The 18,234-nt window shown below is 42.4% G+C and overlaps 1 protein-coding gene across 2 annotated transcripts in view; it reads left to right on the forward strand.

Moving 5' to 3' along the window:
- Window positions 1–18,234, forward strand: part of man1a2 (mannosidase, alpha, class 1A, member 2) — a 103,332-nt gene that overhangs the window by 53,568 nt on the left and 31,530 nt on the right. For both annotated transcript variants that reach the window (XM_029530874.1, XM_029530873.1), the window contains 2 exons: window positions 1,670–1,788; window positions 10,504–10,584. In XM_029530874.1, coding sequence (XP_029386734.1) covers window positions 1,670–1,788; window positions 10,504–10,584 — 200 coding nt within the window. The remainder of the gene's footprint in view (window positions 1–1,669; window positions 1,789–10,503; window positions 10,585–18,234) is intronic.

Genomic DNA, 18,234 nt, shown 5'->3' on the forward strand with positions numbered 1-18,234 from the left:
GGGGAAAAATACATACACATCATTCACATGGGTAATTTAGAATCACAAGTAGAGCTTCACAGTAATTACACAGTGTGGCCAAGTGCAAAGACAGCTGCCACGTTTAAATGTTAAATGTTTCACAACATTGTTATGCATTGTTGACATGGTAAGTGTTGCAGTGCTAAAGAGACGCCACAGCTCACATATCACATTCTGCCTATATTCCACTGAAGTCAGTAAGATTTCCTCTGGAGGAAAGTCACACATGCACACATATCTGAATATCCTTCAGATGAACAATCTCCTGAACAAATTAGTGTATTCCTGAATAAAAATGTGTGATGATCAAACTGATCTGTCCAAGTAAAATCAACTCCGCTGTGGAAACGAAACTGTGAAAGAAACAAAGTGAGGTGTTTCATGTTTCTGCCTCAACTAAAGGTTTTCCTTTAGGAGAAACTCCGGGCTGAGGGACAGAGATTGACTGACCTGTTAGTTCTATAAATTATGGCCAAGTGTGTTTGTGACTACACCTTCAGAACTACTATTTACGCAGGTCTGAAGTCCTTTCTGTCTTACGTTTCCAACCAGAATCCCAATTCACAGTATCTCTAATGTCCTGGTCTTTAAAGAATGACGCTCAAATGAGTGAGGCGTATTATCATTTTACGATGCTATTTTACACTGCACTAATTAACTCACTGTCCCACATCTGTTCCCAGGTATTAATCTAACTGTGCCAGTAGCAGACTTCTGTAATTAAGCTGGGATTCGTGTTTGTCATGGAGGCACTGATGCCGGTTATACATCATAGAATGGCTGACACAGTCATAATTTTAACCTTTTAACCCATCAGAGATGACCGAGTATGAACTTCCAGCTGAAGTTCACATGAAGAGGATTGACTTCCTGCACCATCTAGTGAAGATGCAGCATTTTAAGTATATAAAATAGATTTTTTTGAAATGACTTTTTTTAATGAAAAAATCAATAATTTCCTGAATATCTGCTCCTCTGAGGTGTCTCAGAGGATGGGAATATCGATAGGAGTAGTCAAAGATAAATGAACAAATAAATGAAAAATGGAGCAGGAATAGGATGGAGGAGAGGTCTTAATACTCAGCGTTGAAGTAAATTATATCATCGGTATCTGTTGGGCTTCTTTACATGTCTCTTCTCTGGTTGCCATCACAAACTCAGCAGCTCAGAGGACGAAGGGTTAGTAGGAGGAGAGAAGTGATTTCTCTCATCAGCTCTCTTTTAGAGAGAGAAAACAAATAATGTGTGTGAGCAGATGGATTTCGTGTCAGTTCTACTCTGGGCTCATCAGGCTTCCTCATCTCACAGCGCCTCATGCTGGTCAGGGGAAAACACTGCACACATTTCACGGCGTTGCTTGTTGTTCCATCTTAGCGGCTTTTCTGCGGCTTCGTCGCTACCAAGGCTCTCATTGTAAATATTATATATGAGCTGTACATTTAAATTTTGGCTGAGTGTTTTCTCATCCTTCCACTGCAGCGACAGTGTTTGTTTCTCCTTCAAAAGTTAGACCTGTTGTGTTTTGTCATTAGCTTTCCACTCAGAATTCCCACAGGTGCAGGGTTTCTTCCTGAAACAAATTGGCCCGAGCGTGACTGTACAAATGAATCCAATTTTTACTGTTTGTCTTCCCTTGTCTCCTGCGCAGGTAATTCCCAGCTAGGGGCGACCATCGTGGATGCCTTAGACACGCTGTACATCATGGGCCTCCACGAGGAGTTCAGGGATGGTCAGGAGTGGATTGAACAGAACCTGGACTTTGGCGTGGTGCGTACACGCTTTTCTTTTTTATACAGGTGGTGGAGGTGCAGTGAAGTCCCGTTGATGCCGTTCCCGCAATGAAAGAGAGGAAAAATATTCAGATTTTTGATAATGTTGATTTAGTTTATACAAAAGAATAGAAACCAGGTTGGATATTGCTCATCAATCACGGAGGCAGCAACAGTACTTACAGCTATCTGCTAAATAAAATGACCCAAAAACCAACTTAAAACAAACTCCAGTCACTCTAAAGTGCCTTAAAAAATTTGGCCTCATACAAAAATGAAAAATGAAAGAGCTGTTACTGCTAAATGCGTGTCTGTCTTCACCCCTCCACCGCCTCTCATTGTCTTCTGTTAACAACCTCCTCTCCATTTCTGTCTCTCTTGTCCATCACATCTGCTGCTCTGTTCATTTATTCCGGCGTCCATCCTCCTCTCCTTCACCCTTCGCTAATGCCCGTCTCTCCCCTCTGTGCTCCCTGCTTGCTCTTCTGACCCTCGTCTTTCTTCCTCTTTGCGTTTTTATTGTCTGCTTTTGTCTTTACGATGGCTCTTTTCCATCTGTTTTATTTTATAACCTCTTTGTGGCCTCTCTATCGGTTCATTGTCCTCGATCTCCATCTTTTTTGCAACATTTAACAATCACAATTTTTTTCTCCATCGGTTTTTTCATCCCACCCGCCTCTCCTCTTAAATTCCCCCTGAGATTGATATTCTGTCCAAATGTCTCCACTGCTGTTTTCTTCTTCCTTCTCTCTGCCTGCACCAGTGTGTGACGCCCAGGCTTGTTAGTGCCCCTGCTGAGGCAATCATAGGGCAGCTAGCAGGTAGGCAGAGGGGATCTAAGAGTCTGACACTTGGAGGGCTAATTAACCTCTGGATCAGTGTGCTGGAGCAAAGGAAGGAGGGATTGAATGGAGGCTGGATGGACGGAGAGGTTAAAGGAGAAGAAGAAGCTTTGTCTAAACCAGGGATGCAATTCACACCAACTCTGCAATTTATGAAAAAACAGAAAAGATTTTTAGAAGATGATTAAAAGGTGTGAATGATCAGGTTTGGATATGAATAGATCAAAGACAACGAGTCACAGCCCATAAAGGTTTATTTATTTTTTTTTATTTCTTTTTGCAGTGAAATGCAGCAGCTTCATATTTGGCCTCCATACTGTTTCAGGGTTGCATGTTGCCTTTATTCAGATTTTCACAGCGGCCAGGAGTGGGATAAAACGCAAAAGCCTTGAAGCTTGAATTGTTGATTTCTGTGTCGATAATCCCTTAAATGAATGAAATTGCTCTTGTGAAGTCAATTTGTAGGAGTCTTTTTTTGGGCGGTGTTTAACAACGATGGACATTACAGATCACAAATCTGACACTTATTTAGATTTGACGTACTCACCGATGAAAGAACGTGATTTTGCTTTCGAATGCTTTTAATGAGCCTGACTGAAATGATCATTAGTCTGCACTTATTAAATTCAAGAGGAAGTATTTTATGGAATGCTAGAATAAAGGAGGAGGATATAGCAGGAAGAGAAATTATTTTAGATGTGACGAGTGGACAGGATCGGACAGAACGATGTGGTTTCCATGGAATGGAAAATTAAACCAAATCCAAAAAACTAATGTCATGCAAATAGGAATGACGGTAAACAGTGTCTGGAATCATTCAATCAGACTTGTTAAAGTGAAAATTATACATAAAAACAAAGCATGTGTTTTATCATTGAGTGACTGGCAAGCAGCACCTGGACTGGACAAAGAATAGTATGAGATCTGGGCCTTACTAAAAAATTAGCAGTGTAATAAATTGTAGAAGTCACACTGTTACAGTGACAGCAATGTGAGACGTTGAGAGCAAGATTTGCTGCAGTTGAACGTTAAGAAGCAGCACAGAAGAAGATAAGTTCTTCAGTCACACGAGAGGGAAGAGATTATAGGAAGAGTGCTGCTTTGTTTTTATGAACAGCCCGGTTTGATGCTCTTATACCTGCATGCATCAGGGTCAAAGATTCAGGATTCACCGGCTCCCAGCTACTGGAACAATCATGAAAGGTTAAGCTAGCTCAGGCTCAGTCTGAGCGGTACAGCCGTGGCATTACTCGCCTGGGCCCTTTTTACTAAACAGGTAATTCCCTGGCTTGTAGGGAGCAATGTATTTCAAGACTGCAGAGGCCTGGCAGGATAATTGGCAGCAAAAGTGTTATTAAGCTTGGCCCTTGTGAAAATCAAAAGATTTGCTCAACCCAGAGGGTGCAGCTGAACCCAGCCTCTCCGGTCAGGAGCGCCGAGCCTGGAATAAGGGCAGAGTCTGGATTTCCATTCAGGAGATTAAAGACATCACTCTTAGTCAAGTTTAATCACTCTCATGTGCAGGATTGTGTGTGTGTGTGTGTGTGTGTGTGTGCGTGCGTGCGCAAGCTCTGAAACATTACACTGAGCTTAACGGCTGCTGTGTGTGTACATTATCCCTGTTCGAGGCAGTTTGACCTTTAAATTGTTAAAATGTTTTTCCCCATTTTAACTTTATCAGTTCATTGTTAAAGATGAGTTTAGTTTGTATTTGAAGGGGAGGGGGAGGGGGAGATGTAGAGATGAAGATAAAGAGTGGAACTCGAGTCCTGCTCTGAGTTTATGGGTCCACATAGTATGCGTGCTGACCATTCAGTTGTCCATAAATAATATTTTCAATTGTGTTGCAGTTAAATTGTCTTTAGAAACCTGTTTTAAAGAAATCCAAGTGTATTTTTCAGCATATCTTTCTCAAATCATTGTGATAGTACAAAGATTGAAAACCTCTCCGTTCTATGTTGATTGAGCGCTGTGAGAGTTAAAAAAGTCTGAACAGCCAAGAAACACAAAAGTTTGAGGTGCCATAGAAGTAACATAAAGTTCCTATCCTGAAAATGATAATATTCTCATTTGTAAGCTGGGGAAGTAAAAATGTGTCAATGTGCGATTGAGTGTGCCTTCCAGATATTCAATTGCTGCTCTCTCTTATCAAATTGTCTTTCCTTAAAAGCACAATTTTACAGTTCCTGTGTGGTTTTAATAAAAGTTCACACATCTTCACAGTGTGTGTTACACCTTCGCTCCGACACCTCTCAATTCAGCCACCCACCTGCCGCCACCGGCACATCCAGCAGCTTCCAGCACTAATGAATGATTAAATAGCTGCCTTGTCAGGTTGAGCCAAGCAATGAGTCATTGTTTGAGTCTCCAGTGTCCTGGTGGGGCCCCCGCACTGCAGCCTGCCCTCGAATGATGATGAATGTGTCGGCATGAGCTCTACATCCATCTCCAGAGCCCGAAGAGCCACCAAATTAATGGACTCCACTAACTGATTCATTAATAACGCCATGTTAAAATTGTGGACCCGATCGGAGACGCTGCAGCAAAGATGGGCCGATAAATTAATGCCAACTGTCAGAGATTACACTTTTTATTCACGAGATTTAATTAATCAGAAGCAACTTCCCCTCAATTTTTCTCTTTTTATTCTGGTGGAAACATCAAGATGTCAGCTGTCACAAACAGCACTGCTTTTTATCAGACATGAAGAAATGCAGAGTTGTCTTTTTGCCGTTTTTTGAGGCAGCGGTGAGTTACAGTACACTCCGCTGTTTATTTTTCATGACACTGCTCAGCTTTTGTGGTTCCATACAGGAAACAAGCTGTCATGGTTGTCATGTTCAGATGCCCCCCCCACCTCCTCTTTTTGCACTTCCCACGCAGCATTTAGCTGAATGTAAGAGATATTTGACAGTGACTCCCCCAGCCTTGTATATTCCTCCGTCTCTCTGGAAGTGCCAACATTTACGCTGAGTCATGTGGGCGACATGTTTTCTTCTCTTCAAAACTTGAAGAAGTATCATCCAGTTTTTTGTTTTTTTTATTGTTGTTTTTTGAGAAAGGGTTTAGCCAAACCATGTGTTCAACCACACTTACACACTCAAATATACACCACATGCTGTGAATGAAAGAATTTGCGGCCTTTAACTTGCTCAATAGGCTTTTCTGTTTCTCTATACATGTTCACGTACAGCTTTATGCTGTTGGATGGGAGATACATGGATTAATACCTGCGTACGAGGGCTGAATGCGCAAGTCTTTTTTTGATATATATAGGCCTCTGGTGGAGCTTAACTTGTCCCTGTAAAGGCATTTATTACAAAACACACCATATGCTGCATAATAGTGAGCGTGGGCTAAAAGGAAGAGCACCTGAAAGAGCAGAAAAAACACTATGGCTGGTTTAGGAGCGACTCACTTCTTCACAGCTACTCCTGTTGGCTGTTTTAAATGTGAAGAATGCGTTCATCTGTCAGTGTCAAACATGAATTTGTCAGCGAATGTGACGGTTGGCTGTTTTATCTTGAAGTTACTGAAGGATGTACTACAAAACCCTCAGTGGTCAGTAAGAGTAGAAAAGGGCCGTCTTTTGTTTGGATATTCACTCCAGATTATGGCTGGTCTTTTACCCTCATCCAGGAGAAATATATCACTTTCCTGTAGACATAATGTTAGTTGAGCCATCTCAATCTGAATTCCTGTTCATTGTTCATTCCCCAAAACTCCAATTTTAATAGGATAATTGTCTTTTCATCGTCTATGATGTGAGCACACTATAACATCAGCGTGTGCAGGGAAAAAACTATATGATTGTGTGTGAATGTGGTGAAAAACACTTTGAGTGATCGATAAGATGAGGGAACAGAGAATCACTAAGTGCAGTCCATTTGGAGAATAAATGGTAAATGGACTTAGTAATAGCTCGGCTGTGAAGTCCTGCCACACTAGAGAGAGTCACAGAGAGAATCTGAGTGGTCAGCAGAAACGACTTGGACCTTGTGGTGCCATCCGTTCCCATCGCTCCTCTCTGCCTCCATTTACAGTTAGTTTTATGGTTTGAATGAAGATACCAATGACCTAACAACATGTATTTGTTAAAAAGGACAATTGATTATCACAGTGCACACTTTCCAACGCGGAAGTTTGAAGTTCACCAAACATAACAGGCGAAGAGGAAAGAAAATGTTCCCACGGCCCCTCGGTTGGCTACAGTAACATTACTGATGGGGTTTAATTAAAATAAACAGCAACGATTATCTACGACTGCAGTATGTAGAAGGAGGAGTGTGTTGTGTGTTGTGAGATGGTTTCTGTCTGTTATGAGGCTGGCTGGATATTAATAGAGAGTGGAGAAGATTAGAAAGTGGCTGTAAATCACAGGGGCAGAACGAGTACAGTAATTCTCTAAGAGCCTTCTCATGATAAAAGAGCAGAGCAGGAAGAGACTCTGCTGTCCTGTTTTGTAGCTTCAGACCAAAACGATTCATTAAAAATCTAAATTCTCCGTTTGAGCAGCTCTCACGCGTCACTGCACAACCTCGGACGGTTCCCCGCTGTTCAAGCTGTCGTTCACTGCAGGTGTTTTGAAATCAGCTCTGTCGTTCGTTCAGGTGTACCTACTCCAAAACTACAGGTGTGAATGGCTAACAAGCGAGACTGACTGACTGACGGACGGACGGACAGGCAGTTAGACAGATGGATGCCACGCAACAAAGCTGGCCTTCAGAGAGACACAGTGAGAGCGACTCGCTTCACAACATTGTGTCTTAAAAGGTAACACAGTTGAACAGTGCTGTATGGTGGCTGAAAAGTCTGTTGCTGCTACTTTCATCATTTCAATAAAAAAAGAAAGAAAGGAAATCAGGATATAATCCTCCATCTTTTATCAGTCTAATGCAGCTTTTTAGATTGACATTTACCTGCTATAAAAAAAAAACAACTATTTATTTCCCAAGAAGCAAATTTACTCTGAAGCTTAAAAATTTAGAACCATCTGAACCACCAGCTTTAAGGGCACAAAGAGGATTTATCATGGAATGAAAATAAAGACAAACAAAATGATTGAATTAAGTTCAAACTTCAAAAATAAATAGATTACTGGTGGATTTTTGCGTGCACCGAATCTGTTGCACTCTCTCCATCGCAGCACAACTGCACACAAGGGATCTGAGCTGCTGGTGGCACCGGTACATTATCAAACATTTTGACAACGTGCTAAACCGTTTCAGCTCAAGGTCGATTGTAGGTGCTGCTACGCTCTCTGCTGTTGTTCTGCTTTATGGGGGGAGGTGAACCTGTTGAGACAGAGAGGTCGACGGACACACCACACCACGAGACAGGACGCTCTCTGTCTGTACAAAGCTTCCAGTTTTTGGATATTCTCCCTGCTCTGCTGGCAAACACACAACCCCGTGGTTCTCAGTAGATAAGGGAAAAAATAAAAAATCTAGCTGGGAATTATAGTCCTGTGCATGGAAGGAAGCCAAGACCGGCCATTCCCCATATAATTCTATCGCAATTGCTTCCCAGCAGCAGCAGCACTATAACAATTTATGACTCTAGATGATGACAGGAAGAGCAAGAAGCAAAAAAAAAAAAAACAAAAGCTCAGGGGCAGGATCAGGAGTAGAATGGCTGGGAGCTGGACAACAAAGGCAGTAATGTAACCACAGCTGTTTACCCAAAACTGGAGGGTGTTAAAGGCCGAACGTGGAAACGGAATATAAATGTTTTCTGTCGATACTTGCTCCTGGCTTAAGGCTACAGTTACCTGATGAGCTGTGTGTAAGCTGCACTAATGAAGCCATGTGTGTCTCTCTTCCCTCCTGGGGTGTGTCATTGTAAATTGAGGTCACTCTGACTTTGCTCCACAGAGGCACAGGTAAACTCCTCATCGCTTGTACATTTTGACTCGAGCAAGGTTGCCAAGAGCTCTCAGGATTTGAAAGTAGTAGGCTCCGAGGCCTTTCAGCCATGGAATCATGCAAATTGTCACAAAGCCACGTTTAAATTTCACAAATTGGATTACTGTAACAAATTACCAAGTTGTATTTTGTTCCAAGTTGCTCACAGTTCCCTGGCTCTGTCCAGGCCACTGAGACCTCAGTGGTGTCGGTGAAAAGCAGGTGGATTATTCTTTGGGGTATATTAGAATGCAAAAGTGGAAGTTTTTGTTGAGCGTTAGCCCCAATTAAACTGTTCTTTTGCGAACAAGGAAGCTGGGGTGAACAGCAGCTCTCTTGCTTCCCTCCCTCCCTAACACCCTGAGCTACAAAATAAAAGCCACGGTGACTTCCTTGGGCTTAACTAGTGAGCGAAGTTTGCATAAACTCTGCCGCCTTAAAACGCACACACAGTTGGTTTGTGGTAAATGTCTGGCTTAGTTTAAGGCTCCTTAATTCATCGCAACTCTGCAGGCAATATTTTTGAAGCGATATGACATATTTAGTGGACTTCCACGTCTAGCTGTCAGCAGGTTTATCCACAGCAGTCCTTCAAGGATGATTTCACTCAGAAAAAGTGTTCCCTGACAAATTTTCCATTTGGATCCAGGATTTGTTTAGGAACACAAATTCCCTTTAGTCTGGCATTTAAGAGCACTCACAGTCTCCCTCCTGTTTTGCATTTTCCGTCTGCCATAATGTCTGGTCTGATACAGCTGAACTGAGCCAAGGTCACAAATTTACATTGTGTACTCTGCATTTTGTGTTGCACATATCAGTGGCCATTTTTACAAATTTCCCCGCAAACTGAGCTGATTATATACTGGTCTGATACAACAAGGACTTCTGTTCGTTGTAATAACAGACGTGTGGCTGAAATCTTTGATTGGGTGAGCGAAGAAACGCCATGTTTTACATGGCTACATGGCAGGGTTAGAAAGAGGAAGGACTGTGGGAGGGGTGAGCCAGTATTTTTCATTAGAAGGAGCTAGAAGTCAATCCCTCCTCAGTAATTTTCCTAAATTAATGATTTAAGTGCTGTAGTGCCGTTCAAAACGCCCCTGTGGGCCGTGGCTGATTGCTCGGCCTCAGACTGTGTAGTCTTGGTTACAGAAACATATTGAACGTAAGCAGGGACAGGGTGAGCCCCCCCCGCCCTCAGCCCCCTGCAGAAAACAAACATACCTGTGTAAATGTGTAGGCTCAGGGTGAAAGCTGGTCTAAGGCCTCTTCGTTTATCAGTGAAAATTATCAAAAATTACACAGTGAAAGCTGTGAGGGGACAAATACACAACACAAAGTAGTTAACAATAAAAAATTTATTGCTTTTCATCTTCTGTTTCTATAAATTGGTTCATAAATACATGAAAAATATAATAATGTTTGGGCTGTATGTTGTTCAGCTGGAGGTCATTTTAAACTAATTAACATCTAAATTAATATCTAAATGATATATATAGGTCTTCAAGGTCAAACAGGACAAGGCATTAAAATGTGCCACAGTATAATTGGAAAGTGAAATCTGGTTAAATAACGTTAAACCAGTTTCTTTTTCCATCCAAGTGTCAACAGTTAGGACGAATGAAACAAAAGCTCTTTAATACCATCTGTTGCATTTCATCATAAACTGTCGGTTCACGTTTCCTGAGAACTAAACATCTAGATTTCTATTTGAAGTTTGTTTTAAGCGGTTGATACAAACACCACAGAGGAAGAAGATGAAACAAACCACAGTATGTGCTGGGTTGGGGGGTGTCCAGAAACATCCACGGCAAAAAAACGGCAGAGAAGATGAAAGAAAAACTGGAACTGTCAGACAGGGACACACATGAAATGAAGAGAGAGATTGGCACAAATCCATCCAAACCCAAAAGAAAGTGCTCATCTTATCTCTTCTTTTCTCTCTCTCTCTCTCTTTTTTCAACCCAGAATGCCGAGGTGTCCGTGTTCGAGGTCAACATTCGTTTTATAGGAGGACTGCTGGCCGCCTACTACCTCTCTGGACAGGAAGTAAGTACTGCTGTTGGTGTGTGCGTCTGTGAACCTGAGAATTCAACATATTTAAGAAGGAAAGAAGTGACGGGGAAATGAGGGAGTGTTTGGTTTGTAGGCAGAAACATCCATCTCATCTGTCCTCTCCTCTCCTGCCATTAAAGTTAGATTTTTGGTTTTCACTTAAGCAGCCGGTCTGAAGTTGAATCCGGCCTTTTTCCCGTTCTCTTCAACTCTCTCCATCAATCCCATCCACCTCGGCTTTCATGGCTCGCCAAACAGTCCTCCCTCTGTAATGGAGGCAAATACATCAAGTACGCGCCGAGTTCGACACCCACATCCTGCCGTGCTCTCCGTCAGCAGTTCTCTGAGGAGAGACCTCCTCTTGATTGTCAGACACTTGACTGAAAATAATGCCTGAAAACACAATCGTAGATTTTCATCATCTCCATTTCCTCTCCTCTGTTTGTTTGTTCTGGGTAGAGCTCCGTAGTTTACCTTAAAAATACTGAAGCTGTGCGGTTCTGAGTAAACATCAGACTAAACTGTCTGTGTGGTTTCAGATCTAAAAAAATATCTAATAGTTGTATTCAGTATTTATTTGTGTCCCACCATATTCTAACATTCAATATTGTCTCAAAGTTTATAAGAGACTTTCATTTTTCTCACTTCAGGTCTGTCATGAGCAGAAGAAATGATCTTCTGCCGTAACGTTGATGTAATTGTTAGCCTTGTCCTGACCACAGTGGTTTAAGAGGTTTAAGAGTCGAAGGCTGGAGCCTTCTTGTGGCCCCCCAGATGAAAAGTGATTTCTGCCAAATCCCTCTGAATAACAACATGAGTCTCACAAGCACAAACCTAATGGCAACCCTGATTTCTGCTCCACCCAAATCACAACTTTCCATTCATCAGAGCCATCTACACTGATTAAAGGAGCAGTGGGTGGAGGGAAAAGGGAAAGATGGGAGGATGGGGGCTCAAAGGAGAGGCGGCGGTGGCAGTGGGTGGGGGGGATCCCTCGGATGGCACAGAGACAACAGGCGGAGGGTGTTTAGAGGTGATGTTCGTGATAAAGAGATGGGAATGGAAGATGTAGATGATAAATGGCTGATGGGGGAGAAAAGCGAGTGAGGCTCATTTTTCACGCTCACTGGATGTATCCTTGAGCAAGGCATTTAACTCCTCCACTGACTAAAGGGGGGAGGGGGGGGTGCAGCTGTTTGAATATGAAGCAGAACCAACTCCCTCAGAAGGGAGAGCAGGGCGAGGATGCTATTTTCTCGCTTTATTTGTTGGATTGTTAGCACGTTGTCGGGGATGAAGCTCTGATTTTGGCAGGGAGGAATGTGTTAAAGGAGGTGGGGGGCCAAGACAGAGAGCAGGACTGAATTAGAAGTGAGTGGCTATGACGCAGACGGCATGACAGTGAAGTAAAACACTGAAGAAAGATTCAGAGAGAGGAACAAGAAAGACAAAAACAAATGAAAAATGCACGGACGGAGCCAAACGTGTCACTTCTGTGCTACACTGAGCCCAATCTGTTAGATAATTAAGCACAACTGCAACAACTGGAGAGTCCCCGAGCTGCAGCACAGCTACACTCTGTGGCTCCTTAATCAGTGCAAACTGTCTCTGCTGTTTGTCCCTCATTGCTGCCTTCAGTGGGAATATCCACTCAGTCTTGGTTATATAGTTTTTGCAAAATGAAATGATTAATTTCAGGATGAATTTGGGATGTGGCCGTGTTCATCCTGGAAACATTAAAGGTCACATTCCTTGTTTTGTGCATTAACAGCACTAATTTTGTCATTTGGATCATGAAACTGTTGAGCGTTGTATTTGCCATCCTTCTGATTATTATCCGACATGAGCTGACACCAACTACCAGAGTAAGAGTTTGAATTAGCATTCTCAAACACAGAATGCCCCGCGTTATCAGACTGGGCCTGTTAGAAACAAACACTGCTGCCGCATGCAGGTGTGTAAAATGGAGGAAATGAAGCTGAGCTGAATTTGGGTTTGTGGTGTCAAAGTTTTTTAGATTTACTTCCCTTCTCATGTGCTACATGTGTGTTTGCTGTCGTAGTGATGAACCGCTGCCTCTCATCTAAGAAAGAAAGAAAAGTCAGCTTTTTTTATGGAATAACAGAAAAATACAAGCAAACAGAATGAGCAGGGAGAGGGAGGAAAATAAGTGGAGATCAATGAACACGACTGGGATTGAACAGAGGACGAAGGGGAAAAAAAAACAGGAGAGTGACAGACGAGCAAATGGAGGGAGGGGAAGGAGACGAGCGAAAAGAGAGAAAGAAAAGTTTCACCGCAGAGTGAAGGGAGAGTTAGAGATCAGCATTCAGGAGGAGGAGGTGTTGCAGCGATGATGGATTGTGTTTACAGCTCTGTCTGTCCCCACCTTTATTCCTTTACTTTCTCCTCCTTTTTGTCAGACGTCCTCGCCTCCTCTGTTTTTTGTTTTTTTTGTTTTTTTTTCTTCTTCACTTTGTCCTCACTCGGTCTTTCTTTCCCACTTCTTTGGGTCATGTCGTTCATTTTTGTCCTTCCTCTCTTCCTTTATTTCTCTATCGAGTTTTTTAACTATCCTTTTTCCTAATTCATCTTCTTTCCTATTTTACATCTGGTTTTCACCTCTTTCCCTCCTCCTTTCATCCTTGACTCTCCAGATCCTTTGTCTCTTCCTCTACATCCTCTCTTGTTTTTGTTCCTTTTACATCTGAGGCTTTTTTTTGTCGTCCTACCTTGTTTGTTTTACCTACCTTGTCATTTCCTTTCTCTTAATGTGTGCATTAAAATGTTCATCCTCTCTCCTTCTGCTCCACTCATCCCTCTTTTTTTACCTCATCACGTACCTCCAGTAGACGCCTGCTTGCACACCCTTTAATCCTTTGCCTCCTTTAATCTTAAAAACAGTGAACAGCTTTCTCTTTCCTTCATTCCTTTCTTTCCTACTCATCTTTTTTTCATTAGCTCATCTGACTCCATCACTTCTGATCCCTTTTCCCGCCTCTCCACTCCTTGTCGTCTTCCTCTCTTTCTTCTCTCCCTGCTTCTTTTGTTTTTCTAGTATTTTAGTTTTTCCTGTAATTTTATCGGCTTCTGTCCGTCTGTCCAATGACCAGGTCAAGCTTGATCATTTGTATCTTCTGAGATGCAGAGACTTCAGTAGATGGGCTGTATTTTCAGACACGTGCAGCTCTCTGATGTTTCTGCAGGAAGTAAAACTAAAATCTTAGAAATTTGATGATGAAGATGCTCTCAGGTCACGTGTCAAAGTTCATGTCACACGCTGAAGTATTAAAAATTTCAAGAATTGCCATGTTGCATAAGTGCAACCTTTTTATTTCCATTGATTTTCTAAATGTTGCATAAATCAAAAGTGTCTGTGTGGTGGAGAGGTAAAGGTCATGAAAGAGCAGCTAAAGTAAAAAGATTAAAAAATGTGGCACTTTTCTGAGCTTGAAGGAGTTGTGGTCTTTTGTGTCGTGCCCAAAAAGGTTCTCTCTCTTTTTTTTTTTTTTAAATAGATAGATTCATATTTATAAGATGAATTATAAATCTTTGTGTACATTTATCTCCATTAAAAAAGAATAAATCACATTGGACATACAACCAGTGTGTTATGGTGAGTTGTACTGAACACCTAGCTGTGTTTTTTGTACGATTCTGATCTTCATCACAAGTCGCCATTTTCAGCCTGCTCGCTCGGGCGACATTAAAGTTTCCTGTAGTGAAAGAGATTCTGCGAGCGGTAACAGGCAGAGGAAATGGAACGGCCTGAAATACTCACTGCCATCTGGTGAGCAGTCAGCGTGGATGTGACTTGTTGGTGCAGCAGAAAAGACCACAGGGCCCCTTTTAAACGTGAAGTTCAATCCATCCAACTGTTATCTAGACCTGGAGCCAAACCTAGCTGACAACCAGCAGACTGGCAGTGTATCACAGACAAACACACTCACATCCACGCCGCCGGGTATTTAGAGGACAGTTAACCTAATATGCATACGTTGGGACTGTGGGAGGAAGCCGGACTTCAAAATTACATCTCACAAGTGTGGAATCGGTACGAACCCGACTGAGAGCTCTTATCTGTAGCAGGAGGTCTGCTGGTCAAAGCCCGTGACTCCTGAGCTCCTCCCTGACCCGAATCAGATGCACCTTTAGCTCTGATGTCATCTTTACGTTAATCTGGTTTTAATCTGTCACGTGGAACGTTTTGAAACTTTGATTTGAAAAGTGAAAACTGAGAAAAGTGTTATTATAAGATAATTACCTTGAGAGAACCAACACAAGCACTGGGAGAACAGTCCTGAGGAAATCAAACAATGTTTTAATCCCATTCTCAACTATGATCCATTCCTTTTAGCGATATGTAACCTCACATACATTAGTAAATTTATAGTAAAAAACAACATCCTATAATGATTTGAGTCATCGTTAAAAAACAAAAACGGAATTGTAATTTTGCCTTTACAATCTTCACTGAATAAAAATTATTCTTCCTGGAGGTCAGGAATGTTCTCCTAAATCTGCGGAGAATGATTTACAATCGGCGGGGGTTCTCTGCTGCACCACAGCACTTCATTTATCATGATGTGTTGTGACGTGTTTGACCTTTTATCTCAGGAAATTGCAGCTGTGATATTGCATCTGGCCATGTTGAAACTTTGATAATATATTATTTAATTATGCAGCCGTAATGACAACCAGGCTTTTGAATAGATGTGACACAGAAAAGACATCCTGATGTGACATTTCCAACAATGTTTTTTTTTTTTTTTTTGCACCCAGTTTGTGTCAACCGTCTAATCCCGTCACCGAAGCATAGCACAGGGACGTGATGAAGATTGGCCAAAAATGGAGAGCAGATACATGTATTGAAAAATGACTCATCAGTTTCTGATAGTTATTGATAATAGGTTTGTTCGCCCAGCTCGGCTGTGAAGATCCTTATTTTTCAAGGATAACCTATAATTAACTTCATGAGCAGTGGGAGGCGGAGGAGAACTCGGGGATAATTTTCTCCTCTGCTTCGTGCAGTGATTGATGAATGTACAAAGTCATCCGCCGCTCTCACAGGCAAGCGGAGAAACACAGCGAGAACAGAACAGAAACTCCTCCAACCAGATAATGTTTTGTCTCTGCGCCTTCATTCTGCCTCTTTTCTCCTCTCGTTAGCACTGCAGTGAGTTTAACGTCCCGTCATCGAAGGAGAAGAAAACTTAGCAGCTGTTTTCACAGTGTGTCCATAATTTGGTTGGTGTTGCCCGACACGCTGTTGTCAAGTTATTAGGACAAATATGATGCTGTAGCTGAGCGTTGGGATAGAGGAGCAGTGATGGGCTCTGTTTTCAGTGAGGTCAAGTCAAGATATAAAATTAGAACTCACCTCCTGTGTGGTTGTTTTTCGATCCAGACTGTAAACATGTTGAGGGGAATGACTAATTTTTTGAGCCAGATGCTACAGAGCTGCAGTTTTTGTCACATTTTTCAACCCTGTAAGTTGCTACTTGGTTCATACAAGCTAATAATAATAGTCATAATGACATTATTTATACAGCGCCTTTAAGAAAGAGTTAATAAACCACGTTGATGTGAAATAAATGAGGTGGAGGACAGAAAATACAAACCAGATACCACGCTCAGGCAAACACACAGGAGCAAAGACAATAGAGGTGATTTAAAATGTAAACGTGTATAAACATGCGTGATTTAAAGGTGGCTTCAGGTTGGTCTTTCAGGTTTACTTAAAAGCTCCAGCATAGATCTGGCACATGAAAATCAGCAGGACAGGCTGCTCCCTCCACCATCAACAGTTGTGTTGTGTCTTATGTGGCTCAACAGGAGCTTTTTCCCAGCAGATAGCCTGAGTGAGCTCTCTGCAGTTATCTCAGCTCAGCCTGGGAGATGACTGATTTTCAAAGAGAGGGCAGCGTTACAGCCCCGAGTTGCCGATACTGACAGATGTGGACGTTCACCAGTCAAGGAGGAGACTTGAAGGAATCAGGGCTCCATGAGATTTAATCCGTCTTCCACCACTCGTAAAAAATTTGTCGGTCTGCAGGTGAATCAGGACTTGTAGAAGTCCACGTGCATGTGCCAGCCTCACTGCTGTGCTTCTCATTCCTCTGCTGCTGAAACACCTTCTTTTCTTTCCACTTTTTCTTTGCAAACATTTGCTTCATGGATCACTTGCTCACACCTCAGAAAAGTCTTTTTCTCTTTCTCCCCTTCATTCTTTCTGCCCCCGAGGCCACAGCAGCGGTTCATTGAGCTTGCATTATAAAAATGTAAACTGCTGGCAGGAGTTCTGGCCACCGGGCTTACTTAGAGCCATAGACATTGATGTATGGATGAATTTGTCAGAGAGAGGGGGAGCCTCTGACGTCCTCCTGCTGGGGCAGGCAGAAGTTTAAAAGTTAAAATACTTTCTTATATATATAGAGAGAGAGAGAGAAGAGAAATAATCCAGTCTACATCATAGACGTGCATATGAACTCTGAAGCCTGTATTCTCCACTGGTTGTAAAATCTAATTTGTTTAATTAGTTCACTAAACATTTCCTGTTTAGTGTTACATTTTGAGTTCAGTAGTGATGCTGTGTTTTGAATTTTTTGTGGAGGTCTCCTTTGAAAACAAGAAGGTTAATGTTAAATTATCCCCCAAGCAAACTTCTAAAAGTAAAAAAGGAAGCGAGTAGTAGAAGAGGAAGTTGAAGTGATAGAAAGAAGAAATGAGGGTGAGGAGCCGAGTGAAAAGGTGATGTTAGCAGATTTATGTTCAGTCACAAGTCTCAGACCTGGTTCTTTAAGGGTTAGTTCACACCTGAGAAAACACTTACACTTCCAAAGCCTGTAATCAGGAGGAAAAAAAAAAACTGTGGTGGATGTTCATTTCATTCCACTTCCCTTTGAGACAAACAGAGGAGAATGACAGGATGATTTGAGTGAGCGGGGAAACAGCCCAGTCCCATCTGCTTCAGAATAATGAGATGAAAAGCTGCACAAACGTTACAGCAGAATCCACCCTGTGGATAGATTGATGGATATATGGAAGGACAGAGATAAAGAGACGGAGAATGACAGAAGTAGAGCCGCAAACGTAGAGGCGGATGGGAGAGGGACAGAAACACGAGATAATGATGGTGATGGGAGACAAACAAGAAAGGAAGGAAGTTAGGGGGAGGACGGCAGAACCGAGGAAAGGATTTCAGTGGCCAAGAAAGAAATGCAAAGCAGAAGTAAAAGTTAGTTTGGAGGCTGCAAGATGGAGAGAGGCAGGAAGTGCAGAGGGCAGACCAAACAGATATCTGACTCCTCCATCTTCATCCCGTATCTCTTTCATTAGCCCAAACGTGGCCGTCACTCCTCCTCACTCCTCCCTCTCTGTTTGCTGACAGTGTGAGGCAGCGCCGACCCGTCTCTCATCCAGGGATTGGCACTGCAGGCTGCGCCCTGTCCTTTGGCTGGGTGTTTGATCTCGCTGGGGAGCGTTTGACTCCCTCCCTTCGTTTTATTTTTTTTATTTTTTATTTCTGTATTTATTTTCTTTTGGGGTCACCACTGAACCTGTCAAATAAATTCAGGCCATCGCTCCTGCTCGCTGGCTGGCTGACTGACTGACTGCTGCTCTGCAGGCGGCCGGACATGGGAT

The sequence above is a fragment of the Echeneis naucrates genome, chromosome 21 (genome assembly GCF_900963305.1).
Source record: "Echeneis naucrates chromosome 21, fEcheNa1.1, whole genome shotgun sequence".
Classification (NCBI taxonomy): domain Eukaryota; kingdom Metazoa; phylum Chordata; class Actinopteri; order Carangiformes; family Echeneidae; genus Echeneis; species Echeneis naucrates.